The sequence below is a fragment of the Trichechus manatus genome, unplaced genomic scaffold (assembly GCF_000243295.1).
Source record: "Trichechus manatus latirostris isolate Lorelei unplaced genomic scaffold, TriManLat1.0 scaffold00037, whole genome shotgun sequence".
Taxonomy (NCBI): domain Eukaryota; kingdom Metazoa; phylum Chordata; class Mammalia; order Sirenia; family Trichechidae; genus Trichechus; species Trichechus manatus.
In genome coordinates, this window is record NW_004443973.1 from 15,558,154 (window position 1) to 15,574,021 (window position 15,868).

The following is a 15,868-nucleotide window of genomic DNA, read 5'->3' on the forward strand; positions in this document are numbered from 1 at the left end:
GTCTACTTCCACACAGACTGAATCTAGAAAGTCAGAGAAAGACTATACCCACCTTAAATTCTGAGTATTGGAGGTTCTCCTATTATAAGGAATATTGCCAAGAAAAGGTCATTTAAAGTGAATCCACTTAAAATAGAACCTAAACTTTCATAGAAAACAGTGAATAAAAGATTCAATAGAGAATTTATAATAAGAAATGAAATACAATTTATGAAAATGTATTTATCTTCTATTTAATAAAATTTAGGTTAAAATAGAAACTGTCTTTAATTCTTACAACAAACAAAAAATGAATGAAGAGGTGATTGGGAGGGTTATATAATTTTCTTCAAAATTGAGCATATGACAATTTTAAAGGAGGTACAAAAATATTTTAAGGCTTCAACATTTTCCCAAGGGTCCCTCATAATCCTTTGAAATCCGCGTCTTTCTTATTTGAAGTACCTATCATGTCATCATCTTTGTTAATTTTTCCTTTTCCAATTGTTAGCTGGCCTAACTGCCAAATCCTCCTTTGGCAATGGCTTTGGTGTGCTTTGAGCAGACCCCCAACATCATTTTCATTAACTTCATGAAATCCTGCATATTTTGAAAGATGTGCAGTTTCACTTTGGAAACTAATTGTATCGTTTTGGCACTGTTCTTACATCTCACCAGATGGGTGAGAAAGGAACTAATGGTATAAGAGGGATGTTTGATAGGGAACTAATCTTTCAAGTGGTTAATTCATTACTATACAATTTCTTGTAATAATGAACTTTGTTTGCTTTTATAACCTCCTAACTGCTTGAAGCCAGTTAATGAAATCCCAGGTAACCAGGACCCTTGATGCTTAGCTTCAACCTGTCTTTGAAAATGCTAGGTATACTTTCAGACCCAGATTTTAGGATAGATTTTTTTTTTTTTAAAAACCAATAAGGAACCTGAGGCTTAGAGATACTGAGTTGCCCAAAGTCAGGGGAAGAACCAAGGCTGAGATCAAAGTTAGCCTATTCCATAGTTTTATTTTTCAGGCCACATTGCTTTAATGATCCCTTGTGTAGAATGGCTTAAAGCTAAGAACACTAAGGAAGAAAACAAAAGATAAGAATTCTAGTCCTGATTACGATGATAACTTCCACTGTGGCCCTGGGAAAGTCACTTAACTCTTCTGGGCTTCAGTTTTCTCTGAGGTCCTGTACAAAAGGAGATGTTTGTAATTACTGGTTTAGCATCCTAAGGACACCAGGGGGATTTTGCTACTGCCCTGTTACAGAGTAGATATACCAATTTGGGAAGTCACAACACAATATATAACTGAATCATTGGTATTGATGGTCAAGGTCCCCAACTCACCAGCCATTGTCTCAAGAGGCAATGACGTCCTTAATATTGTTCTGCTCTCATTCCTGGTCCTCTCCACAAGTCCCAAGCAGTTTCCCACATTTTGTTAGATATGACTGTGATTTTGTTAGTAAGAAGCTGCAGACCATCAGATATTACCTTTCTATCACAGGTATACTCCTTTCCATCCCAGCCTTTCATTTTCCCTTTTTCCTTGCCTTGTGTCTCAGAAGGACAAGTTTCTCACTTATGGAAGGCTCTCCTTCCATTTGTGCTATTAATCATCTGGGACCCAGCCTGTTCAGTTTTCTCCTGTTCTTTTACCATCTTCAGTCTCATCAATCCCCTCCTTTTCACTGAACTCAAGGAATCATAGGGACCTACCATCTACCTGGAGCCACTACTGGGCGATTGACTCCCTTCTTTCACATCGCTGAAAACCAGGAGTCTCTTCTTGAATTCACAGGTGACTCAACAGGTCCTGGTGGTGCAATGGTTAAGTGCTTGGCTGCTAAAGGTTAACGGTTCGAACCTACCCAGTTACTCCATGAGAGAAAAGACCTGGGGATCTGCTCCCATAAAGATTACAGCCGAGGAAACCCTATGGGGCAGTTCTACTCTGTCACACGGGTTGCTATGAGTCGGAATGGACTGTACGGCATCTAGCAACAAAAACAACATCACTAGCTCCTGAAGGTACTCTTTCTCTTCTGTTTCTACAGAGAACACAGATCCAGTATTCTATAAAAATATTTATTTGATACTGTATTCAATCGAATTATCATCTTATTTCTTTCCTTCTCTACTCTGCATAGTTTTTAAACAAGTAGCTTGTATCCACTAGCTCTTCTTGTCTACCACTCACTTTTTTCCCCCTCTCAGAATCCCTTGCTGGGATCACTCTAAAATTTTTCTTATTGGAAGGCCACCAACCAGCTCGTAATTGTCAAATCATAGAATTGAGAAATTTTAGAGCTAGAAGGTCCAGTTCTCTCATGGTACAGATGAAGAAGGGGATGTGCACCGTTTCACACCACCAGTGGTCTCATTTGTGGTGGTCTCCCCTGCAGTATTTGATATTGCTGACTCTTCCTTATTTCTGTATAACATAGGTTAAATTATGTAAAATATTGTGAATCCCATTTTTTTTCCCTGTTTGGTTCAAAGAGAAAGACTTTAAAAAATTTCCTGAGGATAAAATACACTGGACATGAAAAAAAAGATATGTGCACGTTTTCAATCAAGATTCTTAGGCAAGATAACCTATAACCCTCTACCTGCCCCTCCGCCATCACCATGGTTCACTTTCTTTCAAACTGTTTTCATATTTATCAGAGGCCTTTGTTATTGCTGGAAGAATTCATTATAGTCTCCCCCTTTGCTGAAGTTGAATTGTTCATACCTTAGAAAATATAACTTCATATATTGCTCTTTTAAGATATTCATTTCGTCAAATGATGACTCTAATAACTGACATATCTTACAGTCAAACTTTTATTCCCTTCTCCAATAGGAAGGTGCTTTTTCTTTTTAATTGTCCAGAAGCTTTCAGATGTAGAAACGATAATGAGCAGCAAGTTGTCACTGCAGAACAGGGACAGAGTATTAATTTGAAGAAGGAAAATTAACCTGTCTTCCTCCCTTGCCTAGGGAAAAACAGTCTGGATCTGTTCTCAGGTGACTGAAAATCTACCTGGCTATTTTCCAAGGTTCTCAAGATACTGGCCAAGAGAAGCATATCCTAAGCCTATTTATAAATGATGGTATGCAAGTTTTAGACCCATCTGCAGCACCAACACTCTGTAGGCACATAAAATGCCAGCAAAGTGCAGTTCTAATGAAACTGGTGAGTATTTCTCTAACTGCAATGGAATTGTTTAATCTGAAACCTCAAGGTATTAAGGCCCTTCTTTATGTGGCAAATATATTATTCAATTTTATTCCTTTTGCAGTAGCAAGACATCAATAATCTCATAATTGTGTAATTAATAAAAAGAGAAGTCCCATGAACTCACTGGAAGCAGCTGATATGATATTAATTTGATCTTGATAAGACTAAAAATCATAAACTAAAATCAGTTTCAATATATGATTTTATATACACAAATACACATATACGTGTGCATATATGTATCAAACACACGCACACAGAGGAGCACTGCTTTATTTCACCTCTTTTTTTGTGTGTGAAAAAGTAGGCCAGAAGATAAAAATAAACGATGACCTTAGCTGTGCATGCAGTCATTTTCAGAATAAGGCAACCTTTCATCATCCTCCCCAAACCCTTGAAGGGTGGGTAGAGATCAAGTTAAAAAAGAAAGAGAACAGTCACAAGTCAGCATGTTCAGTGTGGGCCACCCAAAGACCAGTCCTATTCACTCTATGCCTGAAAGACAGCAAGTCCCAAACAGAGCCATGAGGGATAGTATGTTGGGGTGGGCATATCATGGTAGGAGACTTAGGATATGTGGGTGAAGGATAAGAGAATGTTAAATATTACTGTAGAATTTGGAATATTTTCCCCCACTTTGGGGAGGAAGAAAATAAATGAGGTGATACCCTATTAGATTGTAATAAGTAAACAAACTGCCCGTCAGAGGAAACACCTTCATGAAAATGGATTTTAAGTTAAGATGTATGAATAAATCATAGAGATCTACTGTAAGTTATTTCAGCAACCTTACTGCACACCAGGTATTGCACAAGGTGTTGGGCATACAAAATGTGAATCAGTCCTGTTGAACTCTTGAGTGAAGAGCGGCAAGTAAATGAATGATTATTAAACAATACCACTACAACTACCACTTTAGGAAAATGCCATGTGATTGCTACTGATATAGTAGGGGACTCAAACATCTAATTAAATTTTAAATGGGCTAGGGAAGACCCAAGTAGAAGTAAATGTAGTCATATGGCTAGGAAGAAAGAGAAATGGGGTCAAACTCCCTGAATAATTCATTACTGACAGAAACGTTCAAGCTCTGTTTCTGCCGTACTTCTTCACAGTAGCTTTAACTTACTTTGTGAAGCACCTGACTTATTTGTAGAAGACACTGTAGACTTAATGTATAGGAAAGGTTTTGACCCTTTTTATAAAGTGCTGATTTTGCAAATTATGCTCCTAATACAAAGTAGTGTTTTGTGCAAAGGAGGTAATTTAAGGAACTTGTATGTAAAGAAAAATTCCTTCAAGTGCTTTACATTAGCTCCTAAATTGACTGAATAGGACATGTTCAAATGGTCTTTTAATACTGACTTAAAGTATCCATTATCATGGTGTTTCCCCTTTAGTAGCAGAAAAGAGATAAAACACCCTTATATTCCCATGGGATAAGAACAAGGAAAATCTGGTAGACTAAAATCTTCATTACCAAAAATGCTCTAACTTAAAATCTAGAAAGTCTTCCTTATTTTGTTTCATCTATTAGTCAAAATGCATAATAATAAAGTCACTGAAAGTTATTTTATTTTGATGGCTCATATTTTGTACTCTTTCATGTTAACATTCTTAACACCAATTATGTTTGCAGAGCATGATGGGTGTAATAGGTAGGAGACTGGGTTGGAATGTAATTGACCCAGGACATTCCTTGGAGATTATTTTGAGAAATAATCACAAATATTTCCTTATCTGACTAGCATTCACTACTGGGCAGTAAAATACAGTGAACGGAGTATACCCACTTCTCACTTATCGACATGGTTAAGTTCCAAAGACCAGGTCATTATGTGAAAATGGAGGATGACCACACGAGATCACAAAATGGAGGATGACTACTGTCATGGATTGAATTGTGTCCCCCCAAAATATCTGTCAACTTGGCTAGGTCACGATTCCCAGTATTGTATGACTGTCTACCATTTTATCATCTGATGTGATTTCCCTATGTGTTGTAAATGTTATCACTGTGATATAATAAGATGGATTACGGCAGTTATATTGATGAGGTCTACAAGATTAGATAGTGTCTTAAACCAATCTCTTTTGAGATATAAAAGACAGAAGCAAGCAGAGAGACATGGGGACCTCATACCACCAAGAAAACAGCACTGGGAGCAGAGCACATCCTTTGGACCTGAGGTTCCTGCGCTGAGATGCTCCCAGACCAAGGGAAGACTGTTGACAAGGACCTTCCTCTAGAGCCAACAGAGATAGGCGGCCTTCCCCTGGAGCTGGCACCCTAAATTTGGACTAGTAGCCTACTAGACTGTGAAAGAATAAATTTCTCTTTGTTAAAGCCATCCACTTGTGGTATTTCTGTTATAGCAGCACTAGATGACTAAGACAACTACATCATTATATAACTGCCAAATTACATCATTACATAACTGCCAAACCACTGAGAATCATGGCCCAGCCAAGCTGACACATAACCTTAACCGTCACAACCAGTGTTACTCTTGCCTTGCACCTTGGTGTTTGTTACTTCCAGACATTCATTGTTAATGTGCGAAACAGTTATATAGTAGATTTTTTACTATTGTCGTGAACGTGAAATGTCAGATAACAAGATAGTCAATAAGTGAGAAGATGTATCCTATTTAATTCACACATTTTACTGTATCTATTTTTTATATAAGAAAACAATCTAAAAATGTTAAGCAATTAAAATTGTACTTCATCTTTTAGAATTTAAAAAACATCTGGAATTCTTAACTGTTATTTGAAGATGGGATCTACACAGAACCATTTCTTTAAACATTTTTCTCATTGCCTTTTTGAATAAGTTTTAATGAATATTTCATTGACTGCTGCATGCTATATTTCTTCATAACTACCGACCATATAACTAAAAAATCACAACACACTGTATTAGGAAGCCACGAATCAAATTTTTATTTTCCAGCAGCTCTATTTAAGGCACTGAGTGGTACAGCCCTCACTGTGTGGTGGAAATGAATAAACCAGAAATAAAATACAGTGTGGCCACATAGGATGGAAGAATCAATCCAGAAAGCAAATCAGGGATAAAATATAGTGTGATTCCAAGAGATGGAAATTGATCAAAACTGGTAAGATGGTGGTAAATGAGGGAAGTGACAAAGAGTTAGCTCCATCGGAGTTATGTGATGATAATAATAATAAAGATAAAGATGATGATAATAAAAACAACAGCCAATCAACAAAAGGTGCTGGGGCAACCAGATATCTACCTATATACACAATTATCTCAAAATGGACCATAGGCCTAATTGTATAGCTAATACTATAAAACTCTTAGACTAAAACATCGGATCATGGATTAAGACACCAAAAGCACAAGCAACAAAAGAAAAAAATAGATAAAATAGATATTATCAAAATGAAAAATTTTTGTGTTTCAAAGAATGCCATCAAGAAAGTGAAAAGACAACCTACAGAACAGGAAAAAATATTTTCAAATTATATATCTGACAAGGGATATATAAAGAACTCTTACAACTCAACAATAAAAAGACAAATAACCCAACTTAAAAACAGGTAAAGGATTTGAATAGATATTTCTTCAAAGAAGATATACGAATAGCCAGTAAGAAAGGTCTGGAGATCTACTTCTGAAAATCAGCCAAGGAAAGCCCTATGGATCACAATGGTCTGATCTGCAATTAATCATGGGGATGGTGCAGGACCAGACAGCATGTTGTTCTGTTGTGCATGAAGAGGCCGTGAGTTGGGGCAGCTAACATCATTTGTCATTAGGGAAATGCGTATCGATACCACAGTGAGATACTACTTCACACCCACTAGGATGAAGATAATAAAAAGGCACACAATAACAAATGTTGTCAAGGATGTGGAACAATTATAACTCTCATAAATTGCTGGTGGAAATGTAAAATGGTGCTGCAGCTTTGGAAAATAGTTTGGAAGCTCCTCAAAAAGTTAAACATAGAGTTACCATGTGACCCAACAATTCTACTGCTAGGTATTGTATTTTTACACAAATAACATGTGCCTTATGTTTGTTTGCCAACCTGGCCCTCCCCCCAAAGGTATTTTCATAAGTGCCACTATGCCAATTTTTTTTTACATGTTGCTGTAAAAAAAAAAAAATCAGCATAGTGTGCTTATGATAATACCTCACAGTGGGAGTGCACAGTAGGCAAGCAAACGTATATGGTGCATGTTATTTGTGTGAAAATACGGTCAATACTCAAGAGAATGGAAAACATATATTCATAAAAAAACTTATACATGAATGTTCATAGCAGCATTATTCATAATAACCAAAAAGTGGAAACAACCCAAATGCCCATCAATTGATGAATGGATAAATAAAATGTGGAATATATCCAGACAATGGAATATTATTCGCCAATAAGAAGGAATGAAATACTGATACATGCAACAACATGGGTGAACCTTGAAAACATTAGGTTAAGTGACAGAAGTCATTTCAAAAGATCACATATTAAATGACTCTATTTATATGAAATGTCCAAAATAGGCAAATCTATAGAGATAGAAAGTAGATTAGGGGTTTCCAGAGAATGTCATAAATAGAGTAAATCTTGACTTCCACAAGACCTTTGACAAAGTCTTTGTTATACTTTTTGAAAATGTAGAGAAATAGCAGGCACAATGATAGGTCAGTTATAAGGCTTTGTAATGAGTAGAAAAAACATACAAAAAGACTGGTGGTTGGGAGGTTGAGGTCAACCAAAATAAATACTTTAGTAGTGTTCCAGCAGTTCCTCTTGGTCAACATTTTTCTTTAATAAGTTGGAGGAAGCATGAAAGGCCTATTTGCAAGTAACACAAAGCTGGAAGGGATAAGTACTATCCCTTGAGTGCAGTTTAGAAGACCCTGTTGGGCTAGAGTGATATCTGAAAACAGCATAATGAAATCTAACCTAATCTATAAATATAGTTTGTGTAATTAGGTATAAAAATAAACAATAATCAGAAATAAAAATAAATTCAGGATGAGGGGGATCTAGTCTGGCAACAACCCACTTGTGTATCAGATACCACCAGTGCAATGTGAAAGCTGCTGAAAAAACTAATGCAGCATCAGGCTGTGTTAGAATAAACACAGTTCTAAATAAATTTGCTTTACAGTTCTCTTATATTTTGTACTAGTCAGTTCGTATTTGTAACATCATGAAAAGAGAAACTCTGAGGAACAAACAAGGGAGAAAAACAAGTAGGAATAGTTGAAGGGATTAAAGATGCTTGTCTGAAGAACAGAGAGCCTACAGATCATATGTTAAAAATCTTCACCTTCTTAAGGGTTTTCAGTTAAAAGTGATAGGGTAGATTTAGTCTGTTTTCCAGTAGGCAGAGCTATACTTTTTTTGATGAGGGAAGGAGTCACAGGTTTCTTTGAGAACCTGATAAAGCCATGGGCCCTCCTCCAAGGAAAAATTATATAAATATAGGTATATATTTCATATACATATAAAATATATTTATACACACACACACATACACTTGTTTTATATACAGTCTCAAGGGGCTCTAATCCAGCTTAAGAACCCTAGGTTTAGAAGTTATAAGGACTCAGGTTTCTTTTAATTTCATATAAGAAACTCTTTCTTCATTGATGTCTAAAGCAATACCCCTGATCAGGCAGAGATAGCATGGCCATCTATCAGAAAAGTTGATAAAGGAATTCCTTCCCTGGGCAGAGGGAGTGGGAGAAAAGTCTGGAGCCAGTAACATCTGGAGTCCCTTTCAATTCTAAGATTCCCTAACCTAAAAAGATTTTCTAAGTAATTTCACAAAATTAAGGTAAATATTAAAAACACTATTTATTACTGCCATTCACATTAAAAACTTAAATACTAACAACGCCTGCTATTCGTTAGTAATTGAAGCAGGGTCATAACATAGCTCATTCAAGCACTCACATAACTTGCTGGACATATCTGAGAAGGATTTTATTCATTAGATATATAACCACAATGGCATCAGGTATATAACTTATTTCTCACATTATAAAATATTTTTCTCCACAAAGTTGCTTTTTGATAAACTTGGCTGCACTAAAGGGCACTGTAGTAGAAGCCATTAAAATCAGCCATTAAAAATCCTATGGAGCACAGTTCTACTCTAACACACATAAGGTCGCCATGAGTGGAAACCAACTCTACAGCAACTGGTTTTTCGGTTCTAGGTAACATATTGTCTAAACCTCAAGAGCTTTTATACATTAGCCAGAAGTGAGAAGAGTTCCACCTCAATTTTAATTCAACCCTTGAAAGGAAGAAAGCAAATCAAAGTACTTGATAGTGATGCTTATTTCTTTAAAACTCAGGTTCTCAGAAATCCTAAGTAGGAAACTTACAATTACTCCTCAGAGAAATAGTTCCTGGATTTGCTTCAGTTTTGTCTATAATTCTTATCACTAGTTCTACTAATAACCCTGAAAGAGCTCCAATCCTGAAATAACTGGAATTATCACAGATGTACTATATTCAAAATTACTTCAGTGTTTCCTACCTACATCCATATAAAACCGTAATGAGATTTTATAAATGTCTGTTACCAACACACAGTTCTGTTGCCTGGAAATGATTTTTATAATAAGCGTCCAAAAGGGCTGCAAGCCTCAAGGAGAAGCTGTGTGTGTGTTAGTAATTTGCTAATGGAACCCCAGCGATAGACATTATTCACTTAAGAGCTCCAATTTTATTACTGTTACTTTTCTTTTGGGGCTGAAGTTAAGGTATTATTACATCCCTTCATTTCTCTGCTTTCTCCAATTTCCATTGCCTTTATTTCCCATTCAAATAAATTTTTGAAAATGCAAAAAAAAAAAAAAAACTGTCATCAATGGTAGAGTTAAAGTGATATAAAAAACAATCAAACAAAAAGAAAACCCCATTGCCATCGAGTCAATTCCAACTAATGGCAACCCTACGTGTTACAGAGTAGAACTATTTCATAGAGTTTTCTTGGTTGTAATCTTTATAGAAGCAGATTGCCAGGCCTTCTGTGGCACCACTAAAGGTTGGCAGTTAAGCACAAACCATTTGCGCCATCCATGTTTTTGTAGTTCAAGTAATAGTCTTCCAGAAAAAGATTAATGACAGCAGACCTCCTTTTTCTATAGAAATGTTTGTCAAACTTCGTCAAAATCTGTCACATCTTTTTCTTAGCTCTCAACAAATGAAAAGACATCCAGACAGTAATGAGCCATAGAGAATTTCTAGATTATTTTTGAGTTATACCTTCCATCTGTAAATACACCTAATGTGAAGTGTTACATAGGACAGTGGTTCTCAAACTTTATCGCGTAGCAGAACCACCTGGAAGACTTCTCAAAACACAAATTGCTGGCCCCATCTCTAGAGTTTCTGATTCAGTAGATCTGGAGTGGGACCCAATGACTGGCATTTCTAATAATTTCTCAGGTGATGTTGCTGCTACTGGTCCAGGGACAAGTCTGAGAACCCCGACACAGGTGGATCCCTGATACGTACCTGATTGCGGCATCATGTTTCCTTTCCTGATTCAAACTCTCCCAGCTGAGGTTCTTACATCATATTCTAGACTAGTGCCTAAAATGACAGATGTCTTTCTGTGGCTTCAGAACCCACATAAGCCACACCCCTCTGTAATCATCCTGTGGAAAATAACAGGAAAGAGTGCAGCCTTTTTCTGGAAGATGAAATCGAGTTGTTTTTTGAGTCCCTTACCCCCTTTCTTTAAACCTCTTGGTAACTATTTGGAGTAGAGTTCAAAAAGACAGGGTTCATAAAGCTTATCTGGAAAGAAGACTGGCATACTCACCAGAGAGGAAATATACCAAGTCGCATGGTGATAAAAACCGTGGCAAACATAACAAACAGGAGATCACACATTTTCTGAAACTTGGCGTAATTTGCCATTTTGGCAGCCTATGAAAGGAAGGAATGTGACATATTAATTTAGTTAAACTGATAAATGAAAAGTTTCTTTCAATATGCACGAAGACCCTCTAAGTGATAATTTACCAGATGCATAAAATTTCCTGCTACTTTGAAATGTCATGCATCATGCAACAGAATTTAGAATTTACCCATAAGGTGAGTGAAATGCAGCATTAGCCATAAGTAGAATTACTGACTGTCATAGATTTAATAAAATATTCAGCAACCTGAAAAATTCAATTATGTGGTTGATTTCAGGAAAACAGAAAAACAAGAAATTCTTGCATTATAGATTATATTAGCAAACTAAAGACACCAAAACAGAAATTTGGCATAATAAGTCAAAATAGAGAGTGCTAGATAATCCTTTAAACCTTCAATGAGGCCCAGACACTGAGGCCGCTCAACTTTATACAGAATACATGAAGACTTTCTGCATTTCTTTTCTCATTTCTACTTAGACTTATAGGTTTTCTTTAAATAAGCACAGGGTAGACTCTGGGAAGACAGTTTCCTGGCTTATTCTCATAAACTCAGAAATGAAGAAAGCATTAAGATCATGTTATTTCAACTAATCCATTTAGATATAATTTTCAAAGTTACATTACTAGGTCATTTTTCTGGCTGAAAGTTAGTAATGTTCAAAGTGTTTGTAAAAAGTATTCCAATAATTTATTATAGTGAACTAAGTGACCACTTTTTACATTATAAATTACTCTATGGAAGAAATCACTTCTCTTTCTCTACTATCCAGATGAGTAGACATGATTTTACAGATGATTCTAAGTAAGAACTGTGCAGACTAAAAATATAATTTTGTTTGATCACCACTTTTTAGATTTTTATGTAGAATTTACAGCACATACACAAAAGGTTATAAATTGAAGGTGTCTTCTGAATTCATAACATTATTTTCTACTTCTAAGAAAGTTACATTGTTGTTGTTGTTAGGTACCGTCCAGTCCGTTACAACTCATAGAGACTCCGTAAGAATGAAACACTGCCTGGTCTTGCACCATCCTCACGATCGTTGGCTATGTTTGAACCCACTGTGGCAGTCACTGTGTCAATCCATTACACTGAGGGTCTTCCTCTTTTTGCTGACCCTCTACTTTATCAAGCATGATGTCCTTCTCCAGGGACTGGTCCCTCCTGATAACATGTCCAAAGTACATGAGATGAAGTCTTGCCATCGCTGCTTCTAAGGAACATTTTGGCTGTACTTCCTCCAAGACAGATGTGTTCATTCTTCTGGCGGTTCACGGTATATTCAATATTCTTCACCAACATCATAATTCAAAGGCATCAATTCTTCTTTGATCTTCCTTATTAACCGTCCAGCTTTTACATGCCTATGAGACCATTGAAAATACTATAGTTTGAGTCAGGCGCACCTTAGTCCTCAAGGTGGTATCTTTGCTTTTTAACACTTTAAAGAAGTCTTTTGCAGCAGATTTGCCCAGTGTAACGCGTCACTTGACTTCTTGACTGCTGCTTCCGTGGGCATTGATTGTGGATCCAAGTAAAATAAAATCCTTGATAACGTCAATCTTTTCTCCATTTATCCTGATGTTGCTTATTGGCCCATTTGTGAGGATTTTTGTTTTCTTTATGTTGAAGTGTAATCCATACTGAAGGCTGTAGTCTTTGATCTTCATCCGTAAGTGCTTCAAGTCCTTTTTGGTTTTAGCAAGCAGGGTTGTGTCATCTCCATATCACAGGTTGTTAATGAGTCTTCCTCCAATCCTGATGCTGAGTTCTTCTTCATATAGTCCAGCTGCTCAGATTATCTGGTCAGCATACAGACTAAGTATGGTGAAAGGATACAATCCTGATGCACACCTTTCCTGATGTTAAACCATGAAGTATCCCCTCGTTCTGTTCAAACAACTACCTCTTGGTCTATGTACAGGTTCTGAATGAGCACAATGAAGTATTCTGGAATTTCCATTCCTCACAATCTTATCCATAATTTGTTATGATCCATACGGTTGAATGCCTTGGCACAGTCAATAAAACAAAGGTAAATGTCTTTCTGGTATTATCTGCTTTCAGACAAGATTCGTCTGACAACAGTAATGATTTCTTTCATTCCCCATCCTCTTCTGAATCTGGCCTGAATTTCTGGAAGTTCTCTGTGAAGGTACTGCTGCAACCGTTTTTGAATTATCTTCAGTAAAATTTTACTTGCATGGGATATTAATGCTATTGCTAGATAATTTCTGCATTCTGTTGGATCACCTTTCTTTGGAATGGGCACAAATATAGATCTCCTCTAGTTGGTTGGCCAGGTAACTAGCTGTCTTCCAAATTTCTTGGCATAAACAAGTATTTCCAGCATGGCATCCATTTGTTGAAACATCTCAGCTGGTGTTCTGTTAATTCCTGCAGCCTTGTTTTTTGCCAAAGTCTTCAGTGCAGCTTGGATTTCTTCCTTCAATACCATCAGTTCTTGATCATATGCTACTTCCTGAAATGGCTGAATGCCAACCAATTCTTTTTGGTACAGTGACTCTGTGTATTCTTTCCATCTACTTCTGATGCTTCTTGTGTCATTCAGTATTTTGCCTATTGCTGTTGTTAGGTGCCGTTGAGTCAATTCCAACTCAAAGAGACCCTATAGGACAGAGTAGAACTGTCCCATAGGGTTTCCAAGGAGTGACTGGTAGATTTGAACTGCTGACATTTTGGTTAGCAGGCAACCTCTTAACCACTGTGCCACCAGAGTTCCTACAGAATTTTGCCCATAGAAACCTTCAATACTGCAACTTGAGGCTTGAATATTTTCTTCAGTTCTTTCAGCTTGAGAAATGCTGAGCATGTTCATCCTTTTTGGTTTTCCAACTCCAGGTCTTTTGCACATTTCATTATAATACTTTACTTTGTCTTCTTGAGCCGCTTTTTTAAATCTTCTTTCAGCTCTTTTACTTCAATCATTTCTTCCATTTGCTTTAGCTACTCTACGTTCAAGAGCAAGTTTCGGAGTCTCTTCTGACATCCATTTTGGTCTTTTCTTTCTTTTTAATGATCTTTTGCTTTCCTCATGAATGATGACCTTGATGTCATCCCACAGGTTGTCTGGTCTTTGATCATTAAGTGTTCAATGTGTGAAATATATTCGTGAACTAGGGTCACATAGCAGTGTGTGTAGAAAGTTTTGTATGAGAAAGTAATGAACTATAAACTTTTATTTAAAGCACAATTAAAAAAAAATCTATTCTTGAGATGGTCTCAAAATTCAGGTGGGATATACTCAAGGTCGTTCTTTGGCTCTCATGGACTTGTTTTAATTTTCTTCAGCTTCAACTTGAACTTGCATATATGTAATTGATGGTCTGTTCCACAGTCAGCCCCTGGCCTTCTTCTGCCTGATGATATTGAGCTTTTCCATTGTGTCTTTCCGTAGATGAGGTCGATTTCATTCCTCTGTATTTCATCCAGCGAGGTCCACGTGTATAGTTGCCGTTTATGTCGTTGAAAAAAGGGATTTGCAATGAATAAGTTGCTCTTCTGAGTCAAGTTGAAGGATTGTTGACAGTATGTTCAGAAGCTATAATTTAATAGCTTTAACTGAAACACAAAGCTCTTAGATAAATGTATCCCTATGGGGAAATATCTATTAACTAAGTGGAAGGCAGGAATACGAAGTTTTAATTTAATGAATACTTTGGGCGTAACACCACAAATTATTTAAAAAAGAGAAAAAGTACCTTTTGTCTCTTTCTGGCCTAAGTAAAGCATGTAATTTCCATTTTACATTAATTCACAAGTATTCAATAAGCAAGCATTAAACATCAATTTTTCAGAGAGGACTAGGCATCACATTCTACCTTCAAAGAGTCGACAGTTTACATATTTCATTAATTGGATACTCTCAAGCATTATTTATGTCAGAGAAGCCAAGTGATGAAGAACACTTGTTTTTAAGCCTCATGACTGGAATTTCTGGGATTATTTTTCTTTTCTGGGTAAAAGTGGTAGATAACAATTCAACCAGCATTTTCTGAATCATGGCTCTGCCAAGCATCATGCCAGACACTTCCACTACAGATGTTAAAGTTGCCAGATTTTAAGGATTGATTTCAAAACTGTAGGTTGCTGTATAAATTTCTACTTCCAAGGATATTTAGGATTTACTCAAATGGTAACTGATTTTCAGTGTATTACCTTTATACTAATTATTTTTCTCTTTCTTAAAAAAAAAAAAATGCTAGAGTTTAGCTTGAATCCCATAAAAACATCACAGTCCCAAACTATCATCTGATTTAGTAGCCTATTAGGACTATTTTTCTGTTTTATAGAATTAAAGGGCTCACAGTTTTTAATAAAGTGCTAAATATACTTCAAACCTTGACTAATTGCCTTTATGGTAGATTCAATTTATGGCACGGATTTCTGTTTATATTACAATAACAAATCATTATTTGAGAACACTTCTATTCTATATACACAAAAACAGTAAATGCTTCAAAGATGACGAAACTGAGGGCTAACAGAATTAAAAAAAATTCAGAATACAGATTGTAAGTCCTATTTCTACACGGAATTTATACTCTGATGAATGGATTTTGACCAGGTGTATAAATTTCTTAGTGTAAAGTGAAAAGACTTTTATTTAATTATGGGATTATTTAATTATTATTGAGTGTGACTCTTCACAGGGGCCATAATTAAGAGTAAATGCATCAAACTGTCCTTGGGACTATAT

At 36.3% G+C, this 15,868-nt stretch overlaps 1 protein-coding gene across 2 annotated transcripts in view; it reads right to left on the reverse strand.

Annotated features, from left to right (window-relative positions):
• Positions 1-15,868, reverse strand: part of CERS6 (ceramide synthase 6) — a 333,383-nt gene that overhangs the window by 40,631 nt on the left and 276,884 nt on the right. For both annotated transcript variants that reach the window (XM_023730602.1, XM_004375551.2), the window contains exon 8: positions 11,042-11,148. In XM_023730602.1, coding sequence (XP_023586370.1) covers positions 11,042-11,148 — 107 coding nt within the window. The remainder of the gene's footprint in view (positions 1-11,041; positions 11,149-15,868) is intronic.